Source organism: Pezoporus flaviventris, unplaced genomic scaffold (genome assembly GCF_033815535.1).
Source record: "Pezoporus flaviventris isolate CSIRO_AGI_PZ_B2104156 unplaced genomic scaffold, CSIRO_AGI_Pfla_v1 ptg000002l, whole genome shotgun sequence".
Taxonomy (NCBI): domain Eukaryota; kingdom Metazoa; phylum Chordata; class Aves; order Psittaciformes; family Psittacidae; genus Pezoporus; species Pezoporus flaviventris.
In genome coordinates, this window is record NW_026892550.1 from 24,477,563 (window position 1) to 24,495,034 (window position 17,472).

At 42.0% G+C, this 17,472-nt stretch overlaps 1 protein-coding gene across 2 annotated transcripts in view; it reads right to left on the reverse strand.

Annotated features, from left to right (window-relative positions):
• The window catches only part of CORIN (corin, serine peptidase), a 144,298-nt gene that overhangs the window by 13,219 nt on the left and 113,607 nt on the right, over positions 1-17,472 (reverse strand). Inside the window, exons 15-16 of one of the 2 annotated variants that reach the window (XM_061472008.1) lie at positions 16,950-17,060; positions 15,049-15,097 (exon numbers count right to left, since the gene is read on the reverse strand). In XM_061472008.1, coding sequence (XP_061327992.1) covers positions 15,049-15,097; positions 16,950-17,060 — 160 coding nt within the window. Of the gene's footprint in view, positions 1-14,967; positions 15,098-16,949; positions 17,061-17,472 lie in introns of both variants that reach the window. The other variant, XM_061471999.1, reaches the window with a different exon arrangement.

A 17,472-nucleotide genomic window follows, 5' to 3' on the forward strand; every position in this document is an offset into this window, starting at 1 on the left:
ATACAGCATTCCCCCCTTGATGATTTTTATTTATGGTTTTCTTTCAAATAGGCAAGGGCTACCACTTCTAATTAGCAACAGGCAGAATAAAAGGGACCTAAGAATCTCATTTCTAGCTGAAGAAAGATGGAGTCAATAGCTAACATCTGTAGAGACCAGAGCATTCTGGCAGTTGCCAGAGAGTGAGAGAACACAAGCTAAGTACGTTAGAGGAGAAGGACTTGGGCTGGTATGAACTTCTGAGTCTAAGACTTACAGCAATCCAGCAAGGGGATGCTATGCCAAGTGCATATGTTACACCAGGGACTGTAAAGCACTCAGAGAAAAGGAGGTATATAGAGTACTTGGGACTCATTTCAGCTAGACCCTGTGCTCCAGAAATGCAGCAGGTTCTACTCAGCCCCTCCTGGAGCTGTAGCACACAATTTTTTCTGTGCACACACTCTAAAGAAAGGGAAGAAGGATTTTTCAATGGGCAGAGCCACATCAAACCCCAGTGTATAATTTCTTCATAAGAGTACTTTGCTTTACTGAGTTTCTTACAGACTGCAATGACAAGGCTATAGCTGCCAATTGAGATATCAATCTATTATTTGAGTTCAAATTTAGCTCTCTTGCCAATTTTTTTCTTTTTTAGTGGCCTGACAAGGTTGACCTGAATGAAGCCATTCTGCATAAAAGTCTTGTGTGTGGCCATATGTAATATCTTTCACAATTTCAGGCAAGCAAAACAAAGAACCTTTTTTATTAAACACCTTCAGAAAGCTCTGCAGCTACTTGAAGAGAAGTTAAAAGGTGGTGGAATCAAGCTTCTCTCAGTAGTGCTGCATGGTAAAACAAGGGGAAATGGTCTAGAGCTGCAGCTCTGGAGATTCTTAGCAGATGAAAAATAAACACTTTTTCACTAGGAAGGTGGAGTAGCCCTGGACAGAGAGACTGTAGAATCTCAATCCATCAACATTTTCAAGACTTGGCTAAACACAGCAGTGGTTGAGCCTACCTCGTTTTGCCAATAGTCCTGCTTCAAAAGGGAGATGGCCTAGGTGTTCTCCAGATGTCTGCTACAATGGGGACTTCATGATTCTGTTCCTCAGTACAAATACACTATACTGATCATTACCTATGCTGAAGAGCTTAATCTTAAAAAAACCCTAACAGTTACTTGAAGAGGTTTTTTGTACATAAGAGCATCTTTTAACACTACAATACAGTCACTGAAATATCTGTATCACTTCAGTACGTTTGTTAGTTATATCTGCAAACATAAGACATCCATGCCACGATAATAATAATGCATGCCTTACGAATGATCATCTTTAGATGAGGTCTTCCACCATGCTTTTAAGATAAATTACAAATCCTACCTGAATCCACATGACCTTGTAACATCTCATGGTGCTATTTGGACGGAACCATTTGAGTACTGAAATATTATTTTAAAACCAATGGGATTATAAGACTCTATTATTGAATAGACCACATAAATTTAACTAGGACCTATGAAAAAAATCCTTCCACACTCAGCAGTTAACCAAAACAGTTAACTATCAGAAAATTCAGATGAAAGAGCTCTTACGAGGCCATCTGATCCATTCCCCTAATCCAAAATGAGATAAACTATATCTAAATTCTTCCTGACAAATATCTGTCTGCCCTATTTGTAAAACTCTCTAGTGCAGGAGAGAATTCTTAGCATTTCCAGGCAATATATTCCAGGATTTAGAGTTAGCAATTTTTTTTCTGCTGTTTGTTCTAAATCTTCCTATCATTTTAAGCTCATTATTTTGTTCTTGTTTCCTTCAGAAATGGAGAACAATTTATTCCTTACATCTCTGCATCAATATTTTACATGTTTGAAGGTTCCTATACCTCCTGACCCCTGACTGACCACCCAGACTTTTCAACTTTTCTTCGTGGACCATGCTTTCTAGGCCTCTGGTCATTCCTGCTGTCTTACTCTGAACTCTCCCCATCTAATCAAAATCTAACAGAAGCTGAATATGCCAGAGGGATAACACATAAACACTCCTGGTTAATTCAGGCCATTTCTCCCATCTGTCAAAAAAATCGTTAATTTCTAATCCTGTCCTCCAAAATGTTTTCAGGTCCTCCCAGCTTGATGCTGAATGGGAAATTATTAAGTGTGCTCACCACTCTACCATCTGAATGACTCATGACAACACTGAATATCATACTAAATCCACTGGGATGTGTCGAGCCCTCCACCAATACATCTTTATGGTTTGAAAATGAATCAGCAGTCTTGTATCATTTAATCTCTGTTCATATCTTGTTACTTATGATAGAAGTCATTTCACATGGTGAGAAAGTGAAAAATATATCACATTTACTCTTTCTTTCTGTCCTGGGTTCAGCAGTAGCAGTCATGTTTCTCCTTCTTGGTAGCTGGTGCAGTGCTGTGCTTTGACTTTCGGCCTGGGAACAGAGCTGATAACAAGGATGTTTTGGTTTGGCCAAAGACTTTGTGAGCCTCATGCTCTGCCAGGGAGGAGAGGAGGCAGGGAGGAAGCAGAGTCAAGACACCTGACCCAAACTGACCAAAGAGGTATTCCATACCACAGCACGTCATGCCCAGGATGTAACTGGGAGTTAGCTGGAAGGGCTGGGAGACTGCAGGGTTGGAGGAGGTATGGGTCAGTGCTTGGTCGAGCTGGGGGGGGGGGGGGGGGGGGCGAGTTATCAGTCGGCTGGTGGTGAGGTGTTGTATTCTCTTCCCTGCTATTTCCTTTATCATTGTTATTACTGGTGGTAGCAGTAGTGATTTGTGTTATACCTTACTTACTAACCTGTTCTTATCTCAACCCGGGGGAAGTTGCATTCTTTTTGATTCTCCTCTCCATCCCTCCGGGAGTAGGGGGAGGGCAAGAAGGGGGGGAGTGAGTGAACAAGCTGTCTGTCTGGGTTTAAACCATGACACTTCCCTATCCACAATGTCTCTGCCTTTTCAAGGAATAAATTAAGGGAATCTGACATGACTTGTTATTGATAAATATATTCTGCCTGTCATTAAGATCCTATACTTCTGCAATTATTAGTTAATAATTGAAATTAGGTAACTAGCTTGTAAATCTCTACATCTTCTTTTTCCCTTTTTAATGAATTAGGCTTAATGAGTTAGGCCTAATGAGTTAGGCTTACCTAACAGTTCTCAGCCTTAGGTAGCCAGTCACCACAACTTCTCAAAACTATTGGCTATCATTACTAGCAGCCATACTGGAGATCTGCCATAGCCACAGATCTTAAGAGCTCTTGGACAAATTTCAGAAAAAATAACTACTTTGAAGAGCAGTTTATAACCTATTATTTTCTTACTTTAGCCCTAATTCTTAAATCTTTGCCATCTAAGAAGCTATAACTTTGAACTACATCACCCCTCTCTCTGGAGCACCGCTTCCAGTTTCAGGTCACTGTATAGCTTCTGCCTCAGCCAAGTTAGTTTTGCTGCTAAATCTAGCATGTTGAAAAGCATGAAAATCAAAGAGCATGTATAATTCTAACATTTCTAATTTCTTTAATCTAAGAAGTTCCCTTTAGTCTAAGGCAATTTCAAAAGAAGTTACTCAATGATTCTACAAATTCAGTCATATAAAATCAGAAAGGCAGGACATTTTAATTTGCTGCAGCACTTATGTCTACCAGAATGGGAAAGTCTAACTTAGATTTTTGCTAACTTTGCAGATTTCAACTTTAAAATTAGAATATTCCCTTAAGACACTGAATTTCAAGCTATGGATTCCCTTCTGTGTGTTTAAGGAGGGGTTTTTTAGAATTAAAAAACAAAACAAAACCCAGTTTGTCTTCTACATTACAAATGTGCTCACAATAGGGCAAAGTAACATTTAGGGCAATTTCATTACACAAGTTATGCCATCCAGAGGGACCTTGACACACTTGTGAGGTGGGCTGATGCCAACCTCATGAGGTTTAACCATGACAAGTACAAGGTCCTACATCTGGGTCCGAGCAATCCCAGGCACAGCTACAGGTTGGGCAGAGAAGAGATTCAGAGCAGCCCTGCGGAGAAGGACTTGGGGGTGTTGGTTGATGAGAAAATGAACATGAGCCAGCTTCAGTGTGTGCTTGCAGCCCAGAAAGCCAACCGTATCCTGGGCTGCATCAAAAGGAGCATGACCAGCAGGTCGAAGGAGGTGATCCTGCCCCTCTACTTGTTGCAGAATGACTCTAAGAGCAGGACCATAGAGCTCTGGAGGACTGTGCAAGCAAGGCAGGGGGTGGCCCCCACAGGTAGCCGGAGACCGGACCTGGGAGGAGAATGTGGAGGAAGCTGTGGGGGCTAACCAATACTGTTGTGCCAAGAAGGAGTGGCTGAATACCACTCCTATATATGTGTGAACTGCGTCACAAATAAACTGGAAGTTGCTTATCACCCATATTGGGTTGGCCTGTCTGCTTCTCCTCGCCGCTTACAAATGGTGCCCGAACAAGGACGCGGACTACAGGGCCCTGGTCGCTGGGGACCCGGATTACAGGGCCCCGACTAGCGGGGACCCGGATACAGGGCCCCGGCTAGCGGGGACCCGGATACAGGGCCCCGGTCACTGGGGACCCGGATTACAGGGCTCCGACTAGCGGGGACCTGGAATACAGGGCCCCGACTAGCGGGGACCCGGGATACAGGGCCCCAGTCAACGGGGACCCAGATACAGGGCCCCGGTCGACAGGGACCCAGATACAGGGCCCCGACTAGTGGGGACCCGGATACAGGGCCCCGGTTTAACAGAGCCCGGATACAGGGCCCTGGTCGACGGGGACCCGGATACAGGGCCCCAACTAGCGGGGACCTGGATACAGGGCCCCGGGCGACGGGGACCCAGATACAGGGCCCTGGTCACTGGGGACCCGGATACAGGGCCCCGACTAGCGGGGACCTGGATACAGGGCCCCGGTTTAACGGGGACCCGGATACAGGGCCCTGGTCGACGGGGACCCAGATACAGGGCCCCGGCTAACGGGGATCCGGATACAGGGCCCCGGTTTAACGGGGACCCAGATACAGGGCCCTGGTTAACGGGGACGCGGAACGGCGAGTGAGCGGCGCCGGCGGCAGCGGCCAGGGAGCGCGGGCAATGCTGCTGCGGTGGCGTGACGGACCCGGGTGCTTGGACTGACCGAAAGGAGTCCGCCGCTGGGGTGAACCAGACACTGCTGCGTTGGGAGGCCGATCCGGAGACCGAGGTTACAGGACGACCCAGAAGAAGACCATCCGGAAAAGGCTGGCCATGAAAATGGACCGAGAGGTAGCCCTGGACTTATTACAGTGCTTTTTATAAAAGCGGGGAATTGAGCCTGAGACTCTAAAGCAGCTAGCAGGTCTAGTGGCTGTACGGAAGGCTAAGGGATGTTTTGTAGATCCTAATACAGTTTTTGAGGAGAGTGAGTGGCAAAAGTTTGGTGATGAACTATTTGACTCAGTGCTTAATGTTTATAAAAAGGCAAAGAAACTCGGTAAACCACAGAGGGAAGTAATGAACTGTATAAAAAGATACAAGGCAGAAAAGAAAACTGCCGCGGTAGCAACGGAGAAACTAGGAACAGACGTCCCCGGTCGCTTGAAACTGGGGGAAGATTACAACTCGTTTCCCCCAACTCGCGGGAGCACAGGGTTTCCCACCCCCCCTTCCTTTTCTCCCCCTCCATCACAAGGTGCCGCGGAGGAGGTGTAACCCCCTGCTCCCCCACCACCCCAGTTCCGAAAGTAGGGACTTTGAAAAGGACAGAGAAAGTATATTAGAAGGGATACGTATGATAAATGTCGAGGAATCCGGAAGAAAGAGGGCGGTGCCTCGGCGCCGGATCGATTGCGGCGCCATTTTGAAGCAGGCAGTAGAAAATAGGGATCATGCGCTAGCGGGAGATTTAAAGGAACTGCGAGCCTCTCCAGCCCACTATGCCCTAGAGTGAAAAAATTTTAACTCAGTTACGGAGGAGCCAGGTCTGCAGATGGCCACATACCGAACGAGAGACATCTGATAAGAAAGACACAGCTGCGAGCGACGGAGACCCCGAGTTCGGCCCAGGATCAGCCCCCGAATCCCCTGAATCCGAGCCAGATTTATATCCTCTGCTTCCAGACCCTGACTCTTCGTCTCCCGGGTCTGTCTGCTCAGACTCACTGGCCCTGGAGACGCTCAGTTGTAACAATGGGTAACCGAGGATGCGAACATTACTGGGGAATTTTCTGCAATGGGCATCTTTGCATATCCTGTGTTTGCTACACAGCAGGGGGCTAAAGAGTGGGAAGCTCTTGATCTCAAAATAGTTAAGGAGGCCTGACAAACAGTGACCACGTATGCGTTAAAATCCTCTTACACTCAAGCTGTGTATGTTATGATTTTTTCTTGCAATTGACAAGGGGAGCCCATACAGTTTCTCTGTGATACTCATGTACTAGAAGTTGGTAAAAATAAGTATGTCCAGGTTTCTATCAACCCTTGGAGACCTCTGTAGATACTGCTGGCCACTTCTTCCAGCACAGGCTGGCCACCTGTGTTGGAATGAGTGTGCATTTTGGTCAGTATAAAAGCCCAAGCCTCATGCGCTGTGGGGGAGGCAGAGCCTCTGCAGGGACGCCCGCTAAGGATGAGCCTGCCACCTCGCACTGCAATGATGCTTCTTGGAGCTGGTTTGCTGTTAGTCTCCACAGGGTCCTTGTGCCACGTTCTGTACGTGGGACTGTAGTGGGAGTAATGATGGCTTTTGCAGGGACTAAAAAAAAAAAAAAAAAGGGGGGCAGAGAGAGAGTAATGATGCTGCACTTAACCTGTCTAACCTGTCTACTTCTCAAGAACTGAAGAACTGATAACCTGGGGGAGGGGGTATATTTGTGTCCTCCTGCCTACAGGTCCATGGTGACTGCCTTGCCATGAGCTGGACAGACGAATGGAAAAACCTGATGCCTCAGCTACAGGAGCTGACCGTGATTACCCCAAGCAGACTGAGATAGAGGAAGAGAAAAACGAATGACTGCAAAACATCACTTGGGGGCAAATGAAAAGTAACATCCTGAATATGTGTGATTGTAAAGTAGCTATTATTAGAGGTTGTGATTTTGTGTATAAAACCACCTGTATTTACTAGCTAGTAGCTAATGAGGAACTACACCTTGTATTGTATAGATTTGTCACTTGTAAAAGAGATGTTAGAGTATGGAAATTTGCAGTAGCTGCTAGAAAATGCTAAGGCAAAAGCTGGAAAGATTCTAATACAATGGTAGTGTTATAAAGCAGGTGATGGAACAAATTAAGAGGGGGGGAGAATTCCACTGGTAAGAAATTTCTTTGGCTAGTCCCTCGCTGCCTTCAGCATCTTCAACATGCTGCTGCACCCTGTAATAGTTACTCTGCTAATGTAAATTTGTGTGTGCCTTGCTGTAGTAGCGACTTGGTACTGGATGAAGCAGGTGAAACTGTGCATTGACAGCAAGGTGCAAGGACTGAGGCTGACCAAATGCCTGCTACCACAATCAAGGGCAAGACTGGGTTGGCCTCTGTGTTTGCCACCAAGAAGAACCTTTAGCTCCGCTGCTGGCTGCAACCCAGCAGGCATGGAGCGGTGGGGACACATGCCAAGCCAGACCTTGATGTGAAGTATCAGAGAGCTATACAGCCTGTTATCAGAGAGCCATACAGCAGAAAAAAGGGGCAGGCCCAGGCAGCCTCTAGTTGGCATATGTTGGAAATATAATCTAGCCCAGATCCCCTGCTCAAGTAGGGCCACCCAAACCATATATAAAACATAAAGGGGGAGATGTGGAGACAGTGTTCTCACGGGAGAATGCATAAGTGGTACATAAATTCTGAATAGTCCTGAAAGATACAGGAAGGCCATGGGAGGCCCGAAGAAGCTTAAGCAAGCAAGATAAGAGGCTGGAATTCACCAAGTTAATGAGAACTGTGGACTGTTGGCAAGCTTTCAAGGTTGAGTTCTCACACCTGTGTTTAACCAATTATATGTAAGTCACTAAGGGTCTTCAAAACCAAATCCAATCATAATATGCAAATCACTGTAAGTGCTTCAGCTGGGGCCTTGGCTCAACTAAGCAGACTGGGTTGCTGAGTTGCTAAGCAGACAATTCTACATCGAAGGCAACTTCTGATTTGTTTTAATGTTGACTCTGTAAGACATGCAACACTGCAGAACCTTTTGTTGTTGGAACAGGGACATGGATCTGAGGAGTTTGTTGGAATGTGTTGTATGAGTCTCTCTGATTATGCTAATTCGATGTACGCACAGCTGAGAACCCTGGCTCAGCTTACCCAGCCATAGTAAATGAGCAGTATTCTAAGAATAATTAGATGGGTGTTTTCACGGGGCATTACAGGTTGAGTCAAACACTGTTTAAAAGTATTGCACTTATGTATCATTGATTAGGTTAATCATCGTAGCTATTAGACTTGTTTATAGTTGTGTGATAAAACAGGTGAACAGAATAACCCATAATGCCTTGCTTGCACAAAGAAAAAGGGGGGAATTGTTGCAGAATGACTCTAAGAGCAGGACCATAGAGCTCTGGAGGACTGTGCAAGCAAGGCAGGGGGTGGCCCCCACAGGTAGCCGGAGACCGGACCTGGGAGGAGAATGTGGAGGAAGCTGTGGGGGGCTAACCAATACTGTTGTGCCAAGAAGGAGTGGCTGAATACCACTCCTATATATGTGTGAACTGCGTCACAAATAAGGTAGAAGTTGCTTATCACCCATATTGGGTTGGCCTGTCTGCTTCTCCTCGCTGCCTACATCTACTCAGCTCTCGTGAGACCTCACCTGGAGTATTGTGTGCAGTTCTGGTGTCCTCAACATCAAAAGGACATGGAACTGTTGGAACAAGTCCAGAGGGCCATGAGGATGATCAGGGGACTGGAGCACCTCCCGTATGAAGACAGGCTGAGAAAGTTGGGGCTGTTCAGCCTGGAGAAGAGAAGGCTGTGTGGAGACCTCATAGCAGCCTTCCAGCATCTGAAGGGGGCCTATAGGGATGCTGGAGAGGGACTCTTCATTAGGGACTGTAGTGACAGGACAAGGGGTAATGGGTCAAAAACAGGGGAAGTTTAGGTTGGATATAAGAAGGAAATTCTTTCCTGTAAGCGTGTTGAGGCACTGGAATGGGTTGCCCAGGGAGGCTGTGAATGCTCCATCCCTGGCAGTGTTCAAGGCCAGGTTGGATGAGGCCTTGGGTGATATGATTTAGTGTAAGGTGTCCCTGCCCATGGCAGGGGGGTTGGAACTAGATGATCTTAAGGTCCTTCCAACCCTAATGATTCTATGAAATATAAAAAAATAGTTTTCAAAGCATTCTAGCCTGCTACGTGCTGATAGCTGTGCACAACTTTCAAAGTTTATAGTATAGTTTATAGTGAAACACAAGCAGCATTATGACTTGCATATTCAACCATAATGAAAAAAATAACCCACCAAAACCAAAAAGACCAAAATAGAAGGGAGGGACTAATTTTAGGTTATGAAGTTAATATTCTGTTTATCACTAAAACTAACATAATTTGGGATACTTATCTACAGCAATGTTTTTTTTTTAATACCTCATTCTGCCTGTTCATTGTGGAAAACTCTTACATGTATTAAATTGCAAGTTCAGAATAAAGTATAATTCATAAACTGGATTCCTTCTCCCTTCATGGTAACAGTAATCCTCTGTGCAGCTTCTGTAATTTGATTGTTTTAAGCCTCATCTGACAGCAGGCTTGAAAAAGGAAGCCTTGTGTTCTGCCAGAAAGTAATGAATAATGTGTGTATGGGCACTAATATAAAAACAATCAGGCCTATTTCAGAGCTGGAACAGCATCTGTTTCCTGCCTGTACTTACTTACTGTTTGAGATGTTTCTTGGTCTTGAGCAGAATTCTACGAAGCCATGGCTGTGCCATAGAATATGGAGCAAAACATCAAATTGATTGAAATCAGAGGAGTTTGAAATCTTAATATGAAGACATATGAAAATGGAGATTAAAAAAATTCAGAGCAGACACAAAATTAAAATGTGTATACACAAAATTAAAATGTGTATGATTAAATAGTTTTTTAATTATTTGGTGGAAAGCAGGTAATCTGTATGATATTTCCAGGTTTCAAAATGTCTACTGTCTTATGTCCTGATAGACTACTTGATGCTATCAAGAATGAATTAATATGTTATTATGCTGAAAAAAAATATTTGCTTGCTTTTTCACTGTGTGCTGGTTTTGGCTGGGATGGAGTTGATTTCCTTAGTAGTAGCTGTAATGGGGCTATGTTTGGAATTTGTGCTGGAAACTGTTGATAACACAGGGATGTTTCAGTTACTGCTGAGCAGTACTTACACAGCCTGAAGGCTATTTCAGCTCCTCAACCCACCCCACAGCGCACAGGCTAGGGGTGCACAAGTTGCTGGGACAGTTGATCCCAACTGACCAAAGGGATACTCAATACTATACGGCATCATGCTCATTGCATAAAGCTGGGAGAAGAAGGAGGAGGTGGGAGGATGTTTAGAGTAATGGTGTTTGTCTTCCCAAGTGACCATTACACATGATGGAGCCCTGCTGTCTTGGAGATGGCTGAACACCTGTCTGCAATGGGAAGTAAAGAATTTCTTCTTTTGCTCTGCTTGCACACACAGATTTTGCTCTCCTTATTAAACTGTCTTATCTCAACCCAGGAGTTTTCTCACTTTTACTCTTCTGATTTTGTCCCCCATCGCACTGTGAGGGTAGTGAGTGAGTGGCTGCTCACTTACTTGGGATTAGTTGCTGACTGGGGTTAAACCACAACACTGTCATTTGAGTCTCTGTAAGTTATAAGATTCAAGTAGCTAAACTTATAAAAAGAACATTTTGGGCCACCTAAATTGAAAACTTCAAATAAATATAGATTTTATTAGTAGGATGTCTTAATTCAACTTCAAATGAAATGCAAAGTTAAAAAAGTTAATTGTTAATTTTAAAAACATGGGCACATTTTGTTTTCAACTAAAAAGTGAAGTGTTTCGTTTTAAAATGTTCAGAACAAAATAACTTGATTTCTCAGACTTTTTCCCCTGCTAAAACTATTTACTGAATTTGCATAAAATCTGCTTCTATTTTTGTTCAACATTTTCCTTTAGAGAGTTATTATTCACTAAGAAATGTTCCCATAGTTGTTCTGGTCATAACACATTAGTCTGAAAAAAACAATTCAGCTTGCAAATTCCAGAATGAGCTTTAAGGACCGACAGATGTAATATCTGTTTAGAGTTACACTGAGTAAATTTGACTTGGAAGCCCTTTTTGGGAAAATAAAAAACAAGGGGGTTCATAATGCCATTTGTACAAGCTGTGATGTAAAACAGTTTGAAAAAGGACTTGTGATCAATCACTACAATAAGAACATTTCTTTGGCTGGTAGTATTCATGTATCTTTCTATTTCTTTTAGTCAATAACAGAATGATTGAGGTTGAAAGGGACCTCTGGAGGTCATCTGGTCTAACCCTTCTTGGTCAAGCAGGGCAACCTACACCCGGTTGCCTAGGAGCACATTCAGACAGGTCCAAGGTTGCTGGAGATATTAAATCACTAATAATAATTATCTTTTTACTTAAAGAAATAAAAACTATCCAGTCATGGAGCTAGAAAGTGTTACACGAGCTGAGTAACCATACACTTACTGACTATTTGAGGCAATTGCTACGATTTGTAAGGAATTACTAGGTTGAAAATTCTTTGAAAAAAGCCTTATCCAAATAATTAGATTTTAAATTATATATGTACATGAAAGATGAGACATACTCTATCAGAGTTAAACTAATACAACTCTCATACACTGATTAAAGTATATGTAATTTAATACTGGTTTACGGTTGCTCAGAATTACTAAAACAGTCTTCCATAACTTGTAATGTCATTTTCAGTAAATTTCATCTGATAATTTGCTGTTGCTCTCAAAAAAAAAAAAAAAGTAATCTGAAGTATTTGTTGTTTTACTAAATCCTCTAAAGATTTAATAGAACACACTGCAGCCATGGACAATGTGTATGTGTGCAAGGTAAGTCAAGCACATTTTACATTCAGTTGAGTAGGTCTCAACTGAATGTAAAATCCAGATTGCATCGATGAGTTCAAATACTTCATCTTGGCACGGAATTTGATTTACTAAATGCCATTTTTATTCTTGGAGGAAATAAAGTAGGCTAAATTCAGAAGTTCAAATTTCTGTTGTGGGTAGGACAGAAGCATTCAATTTTTCATTTCTGTGATGTTTTTAAACAAATAAGACATTAAACTGAATTTCCATTATTTCTGTTGTAGAATTAGTAAGTAATTAGCATAATAATTCACGTGAGAACAAAAGGTTATTGGTCTAGCAGCTTGACTGCTTAGTTGGTAAAAATTATTGAAGAAATCTGTGCCAAAGAAAGAGTGCAGAATACATCAGGAAAGACAAAAGGCCAAGCAGCAAAAAGAGATTAGCCTTTCCCCTGCGCAAATACACACACAATAGGTGCTCTGGCACAGGATACAAGGAAAAGGAGCTATCTGTTTCAGTGGATCACCAGTGGCGCAGCCTCCAAGAAAGGGAGCAGTAACAGCAGGTTACATTTGTTACCTCATTGTACGTAGGAAAGAAACTATTACGCTAACAGAACAACTCTGCTGGTTTTGTCGAATTTCGGATCTTAGTAGACCCTGGTTTTATATGACCATTCAATCAATAAAAAATGAGGACTTCAGAGTATATGAAAGTGGTTTTCCTCAACTAAACATCAAAACAAATCTACTGTCTTCTAACATAATGTTTTGAACCCGCATAGTATGCCCATCCTCAACAGCATAACCTCTGCAGCACACACCAGGATATATCTATCCTTGATCTGAGACACTGATGGTGATTGCTATTCAGTTCTCTGCCTGTGTTAGTAGAAAGCCTAATAGCCAGATACTTTATTGTATTTAAATTTGGGACTCAATTAGAGGTCTCTGAACAAAATTTTCTGTCCTGCAATGAACAGGCACTCATATCAAGTGATCCGATTGCCTCCTCTGGCCATAAACTAAGAAAGCTAAGACTTGAACAAAGAGCTGCCATTAGGCTCTCATCATTATCAACAAAAGTTCATTTCTTTTTGCACTAGAGGAAAACATAAGAACTGCTAAGAACACACACTGAATAACTTGACCAGCAGCTACCATGAGGCCAAAGCCTTTCAGACAATACTTAGAACTCACATGTTTTTGTGTGAGAGTGCATCACACAAAATATTGCATACGTTATGCTGCGAAACACTGGAGAAATACATCATCTGTGGAATAAGAGTTGAACAACAGCCAGGAAAATAGTTCAAATTTCATGAAATAGGCAGAGCAGAATTACCTCTGATGTTGCTTCAGGCACAATGCTTATAGCTCCCAAGTAAACAGACTGATACTCTGTAAAATATGTTACCACTGTCAGCAGAACTAACCTAGCTTTAACCACTGTTATTTAATTATCTTCATTTTTTTTCCAGATTAATTTAGGCTGAAGAATTAAAAAAATATCTACAAGCTGTTAGAAACACACTGCTTTCATATTTTAAATATTTCCACATTATTGGGTGTTGTCATTTGGGAAAACACCAGACATGGTTATGAAAAATAGTCTTTTAAGAAAATAAAAATACCGTATGCTACCATTCCCTGTAATTCCTGGTCTAAGGTACTAAGAAGTCTCAATTTTGATATATCATGCTCCTGCTCATGCTAATTTCAGCCTAGGCATACCTCTGAAAAAAGGAAGCAATCGGAGTTCTTGTTATAATTTAATACTTTTTTTCACTTTCCTAGCAGCAAGCACTATAGGAAAGTTAAGCAAATTTTATGTTAGGACTATGAGACTGAAATATTAAGAAGAAAATATTTTTAATGTTAAGACCATCAGTTTGTTCTTAGGCAACAAAGTAGCTCTTAAAGCAATAGCTATTTTTGAAGGTATCAAAGGAGTTTAAGCTTATTGGGATTTACAGAAGTTAAAGCATAAAGATAATGTCAACATTACTTAGATATACTAAACCAGCTAAAGGAGTGCAGAATTTTTGGGTGTTAGAATGGCAGGTAGTCCATTCAGCACAGCTGGTCTTGGATTCAGGGGATGTGTTAGCACTGATGTCAAGCATCTATGCAGTGCAAGGCAATACAGGGGAGGTTAAGTGCAGACACTGTAACCCAGGGTCATTATCCTTCTGTGGTTTTGACACAGGTACAAAGAACAAGACTGCATGTCAGTATATGTAGTGGTAAAAGGCAGACAGTTTGGGGATCAGACACAGATAAAAGATACCTTCTATGCTATCTGGCTGTCTTCCCTAGTAGAAGATAGCTTTGGATACCAGAGCACTTGGGGTTTATCCCACAGTTACATTTTGCATCAACTATTCCATAAAACAGCTATTAGTTTAGTGAGCATGCAACAAGAAAGATGCATAGAGGCGCTTTTCTTTTTTTTAAACAGTTCCACACAGAGAGCTTTAACAATTCATTTTGCAAAGATGCCCAAGTTAAACGTATCTGCTGGCCTAGCTCACAGTACTTATTGCAGATTTAAAAAGGACGCAGAGGAATTTTCCTGTGCTTCCTAAGACAAGTCTACTTTCATTCTTTAGGAAGACACAGACTATCACATTGCCAAACAATTCTGAGCCTCAGCAATAACAGCAAGTTCAGATATCAAGGTCTGGCAAGACCTCAGTATCTTTACAACACACTCTTTTAATATCAATCATGTAATGATTATAAACTGATGAAAGTCCCTAGATTTTAGTGAGCTTTTGTTCCTGACATAGTTCACAAAATTTCATTACCTCTTTTCTCTATGAAAATTTCCACACTAGGTATAGCATTGCAGGGATCAACAATCATTTATATTCAACTCCAGCACTCTGATTGTCCTAAGAAATTCATCAATGCTACAAACTACTGACCTTACCCTAAGCCCATCTGATTGCAGGCCAGTTGGCTTAAATTTTCTTGCCACTCATCAGCACAAACATGGTTAGCAGCAGCTGACCTGTGAATGGTCAGGAACATCAAGGAATTCATGTTTTTAGACAGGGTAACTGCAAAGAAAGAAGAACAGCTTCACTATTATTTCACATAGTTTTATAAAAGGCATCCTGAAAACATACAGTTAAAAGAGTTTTCCAAGATACTGGCACTTTTGCTGATTTTTTATGTTCAACAGCTATGTAATTTAAAACCAAGGCAACCATGGCTATTAGAACCTTGCATGAGGCACTAGGCAACAAAAGCATCTTGAGGATTAGAATAAACCAGAACACTCTTGACTCACCAGCACAGGTTTACATGGGTTTCTGACAGCCTTAACCTTGTTAAATGATGTTTTACCCCACAAATAGTCCAACTAAAATCACTAAAGTCATTTGTGAGGTGAATGCTGGTTGACATATGGGTGATAACCATCATTAGACTCTCAGTAATATGTACTATTCCCGCAGTAACAATACGTGGGTGTAATGAGAGAAAGAAAAAACAACTACTGTTTACAAGAAAGATCATGACCATTGCTTCCCTGTTAATCTGTTTATAAAAGTGTGTGAACTGCATTTATTACACACATAAAGCTTCTTAAAATGGTCCAAAATTGAAGTTTACAACCCTCCCTTTCTAGGATCCCTTACAAGAGGTTGGGTTGTGCATTTCTTCCCCTCATATATACCGGTTTTAGTTAAACTGTTCCTGACTTTTGCTTTGGTATTAACAATCTTAACACTGTCATTACACATTTTTTTTTATATGTTGAAAGTAATCTGCTGCTCTCCACATGAAACTGGTACATATTAATCTTAGATTACTGATTTTCAAATATACATCTCTAGAATAGTTCTTCTCTGTTGCATAGGTTTTATTAATTCTGTTGTTGTTTAACATTCATAGAAACATAGACTAGTTAGGGTTGGAAAGGACCTTAAGATCATCAAGTTCCAACCCCCCTGCCATGGGCAGGGACACCTCACACTAAACCATGTCACCCAAGGCTCTGTCCAACCTGGCCTTGAACACTGCCATGGATGGAGCATTCACAACTTCCTTGGGAAACCCATTCCAGTGCCCCACCACCCTCACAGTAAAGAACTTCTTCCTTATATTCAGTCTAAACTTCCCCTGCTCATACAATGTTAAGTGTTTTAAAATATTTATAAAATCTACTTCAATATGAATACAAAATAGTTGCTTCTGCAAGCCACAGTACACCATTTCCCTTTATTTAAAATTACACACAAGGTATCTCAAAACTTAGTAATATAAACCATTGTCATGTACAGAAATACACATTAGATCAGTGAAATCTCAAGAGGACATACTACCACTTTCTTGAAGTCCACCTTTATTTTTATTTAAAGATTTAATTAATACTTCAAGAGTATTATTTTAACAACAGATAAAATCATGAGGCCTGATCTGACTCTATATAGCAATAGCAGGTTACGTCACTCTGCAGGTCTTCAGCCAGTGCAAAGGGGACCTGGTAGGACTATCTTCTTCTCATAAGCTCTGAACCTTCACCATTCGAGTCAGTGGGAATTTCAGTTTTCACAAGTACAGAATCAGGGCTTAGAAGTTTTGCCCAAATGAATTCTGTGTCTGAACATCCTCCTACTCTCTGTTCTAACCACAACACTACAGATTTTACACACCATCTACAGATTCTACAAGTTCCCTGCCAAGTCATTTTTCTTGTATCTTTGCATTGTGACACTTTACACCGAGGCTTTTCTTTCTCTTTTGCCCACTTCCTTGCACGCTTTCCCAACCTCAACCCAGACTCCTTTTGGTAATGAAGGGACCCTCTCTCCACTATTGCAACTGTATTCTAAACAAAATCACCAGTGAGCACTGCCATCACCCAAACACTGCTTCCAGGCAGAGAGCACCATAGTGGAAACTTACCACAGTCCCATTCATCTGAGCTGTCACTGCAGTCTGCTTGCCCATCACACCAGAGCTCACGTGGCACACATTCATGGTTGGCACATTCAAGTTCGCTGTCTTCACAAAATGCTGCAAGGACATGTTTCATACTGAGAAAGAAATCATCGAGGTGAAGTTTACACTGAGACTGGAAGAGTGAGGAGGAGGGTGAAGGTAGGCACAGATTGGATTTATGGAGCAAGACAGTAAGACAGATTTGCAACAAAATTCAGGACAGACATCACTGAGACAGAAGGTGGTTGCTGCCACAGAGTGGCAGTGGACACCACCACGCAAAGGGAAGGAAGAGTGCCTGGAAATTGCAAGATCTGTGATTACTTTGTATCACTTGTGGTCTCCTTACATGAAACCTGCCTAAGCCTCCCAGAAGCTTTAAGTGGAAATACTGCGTTAAATGCTTTTGAGGAGACTTCTTCATGCTCCTGAAAAAGTGTTTTACTGCAATGCATACGTATTTCCTCTCATCCACAGCAAATCCATA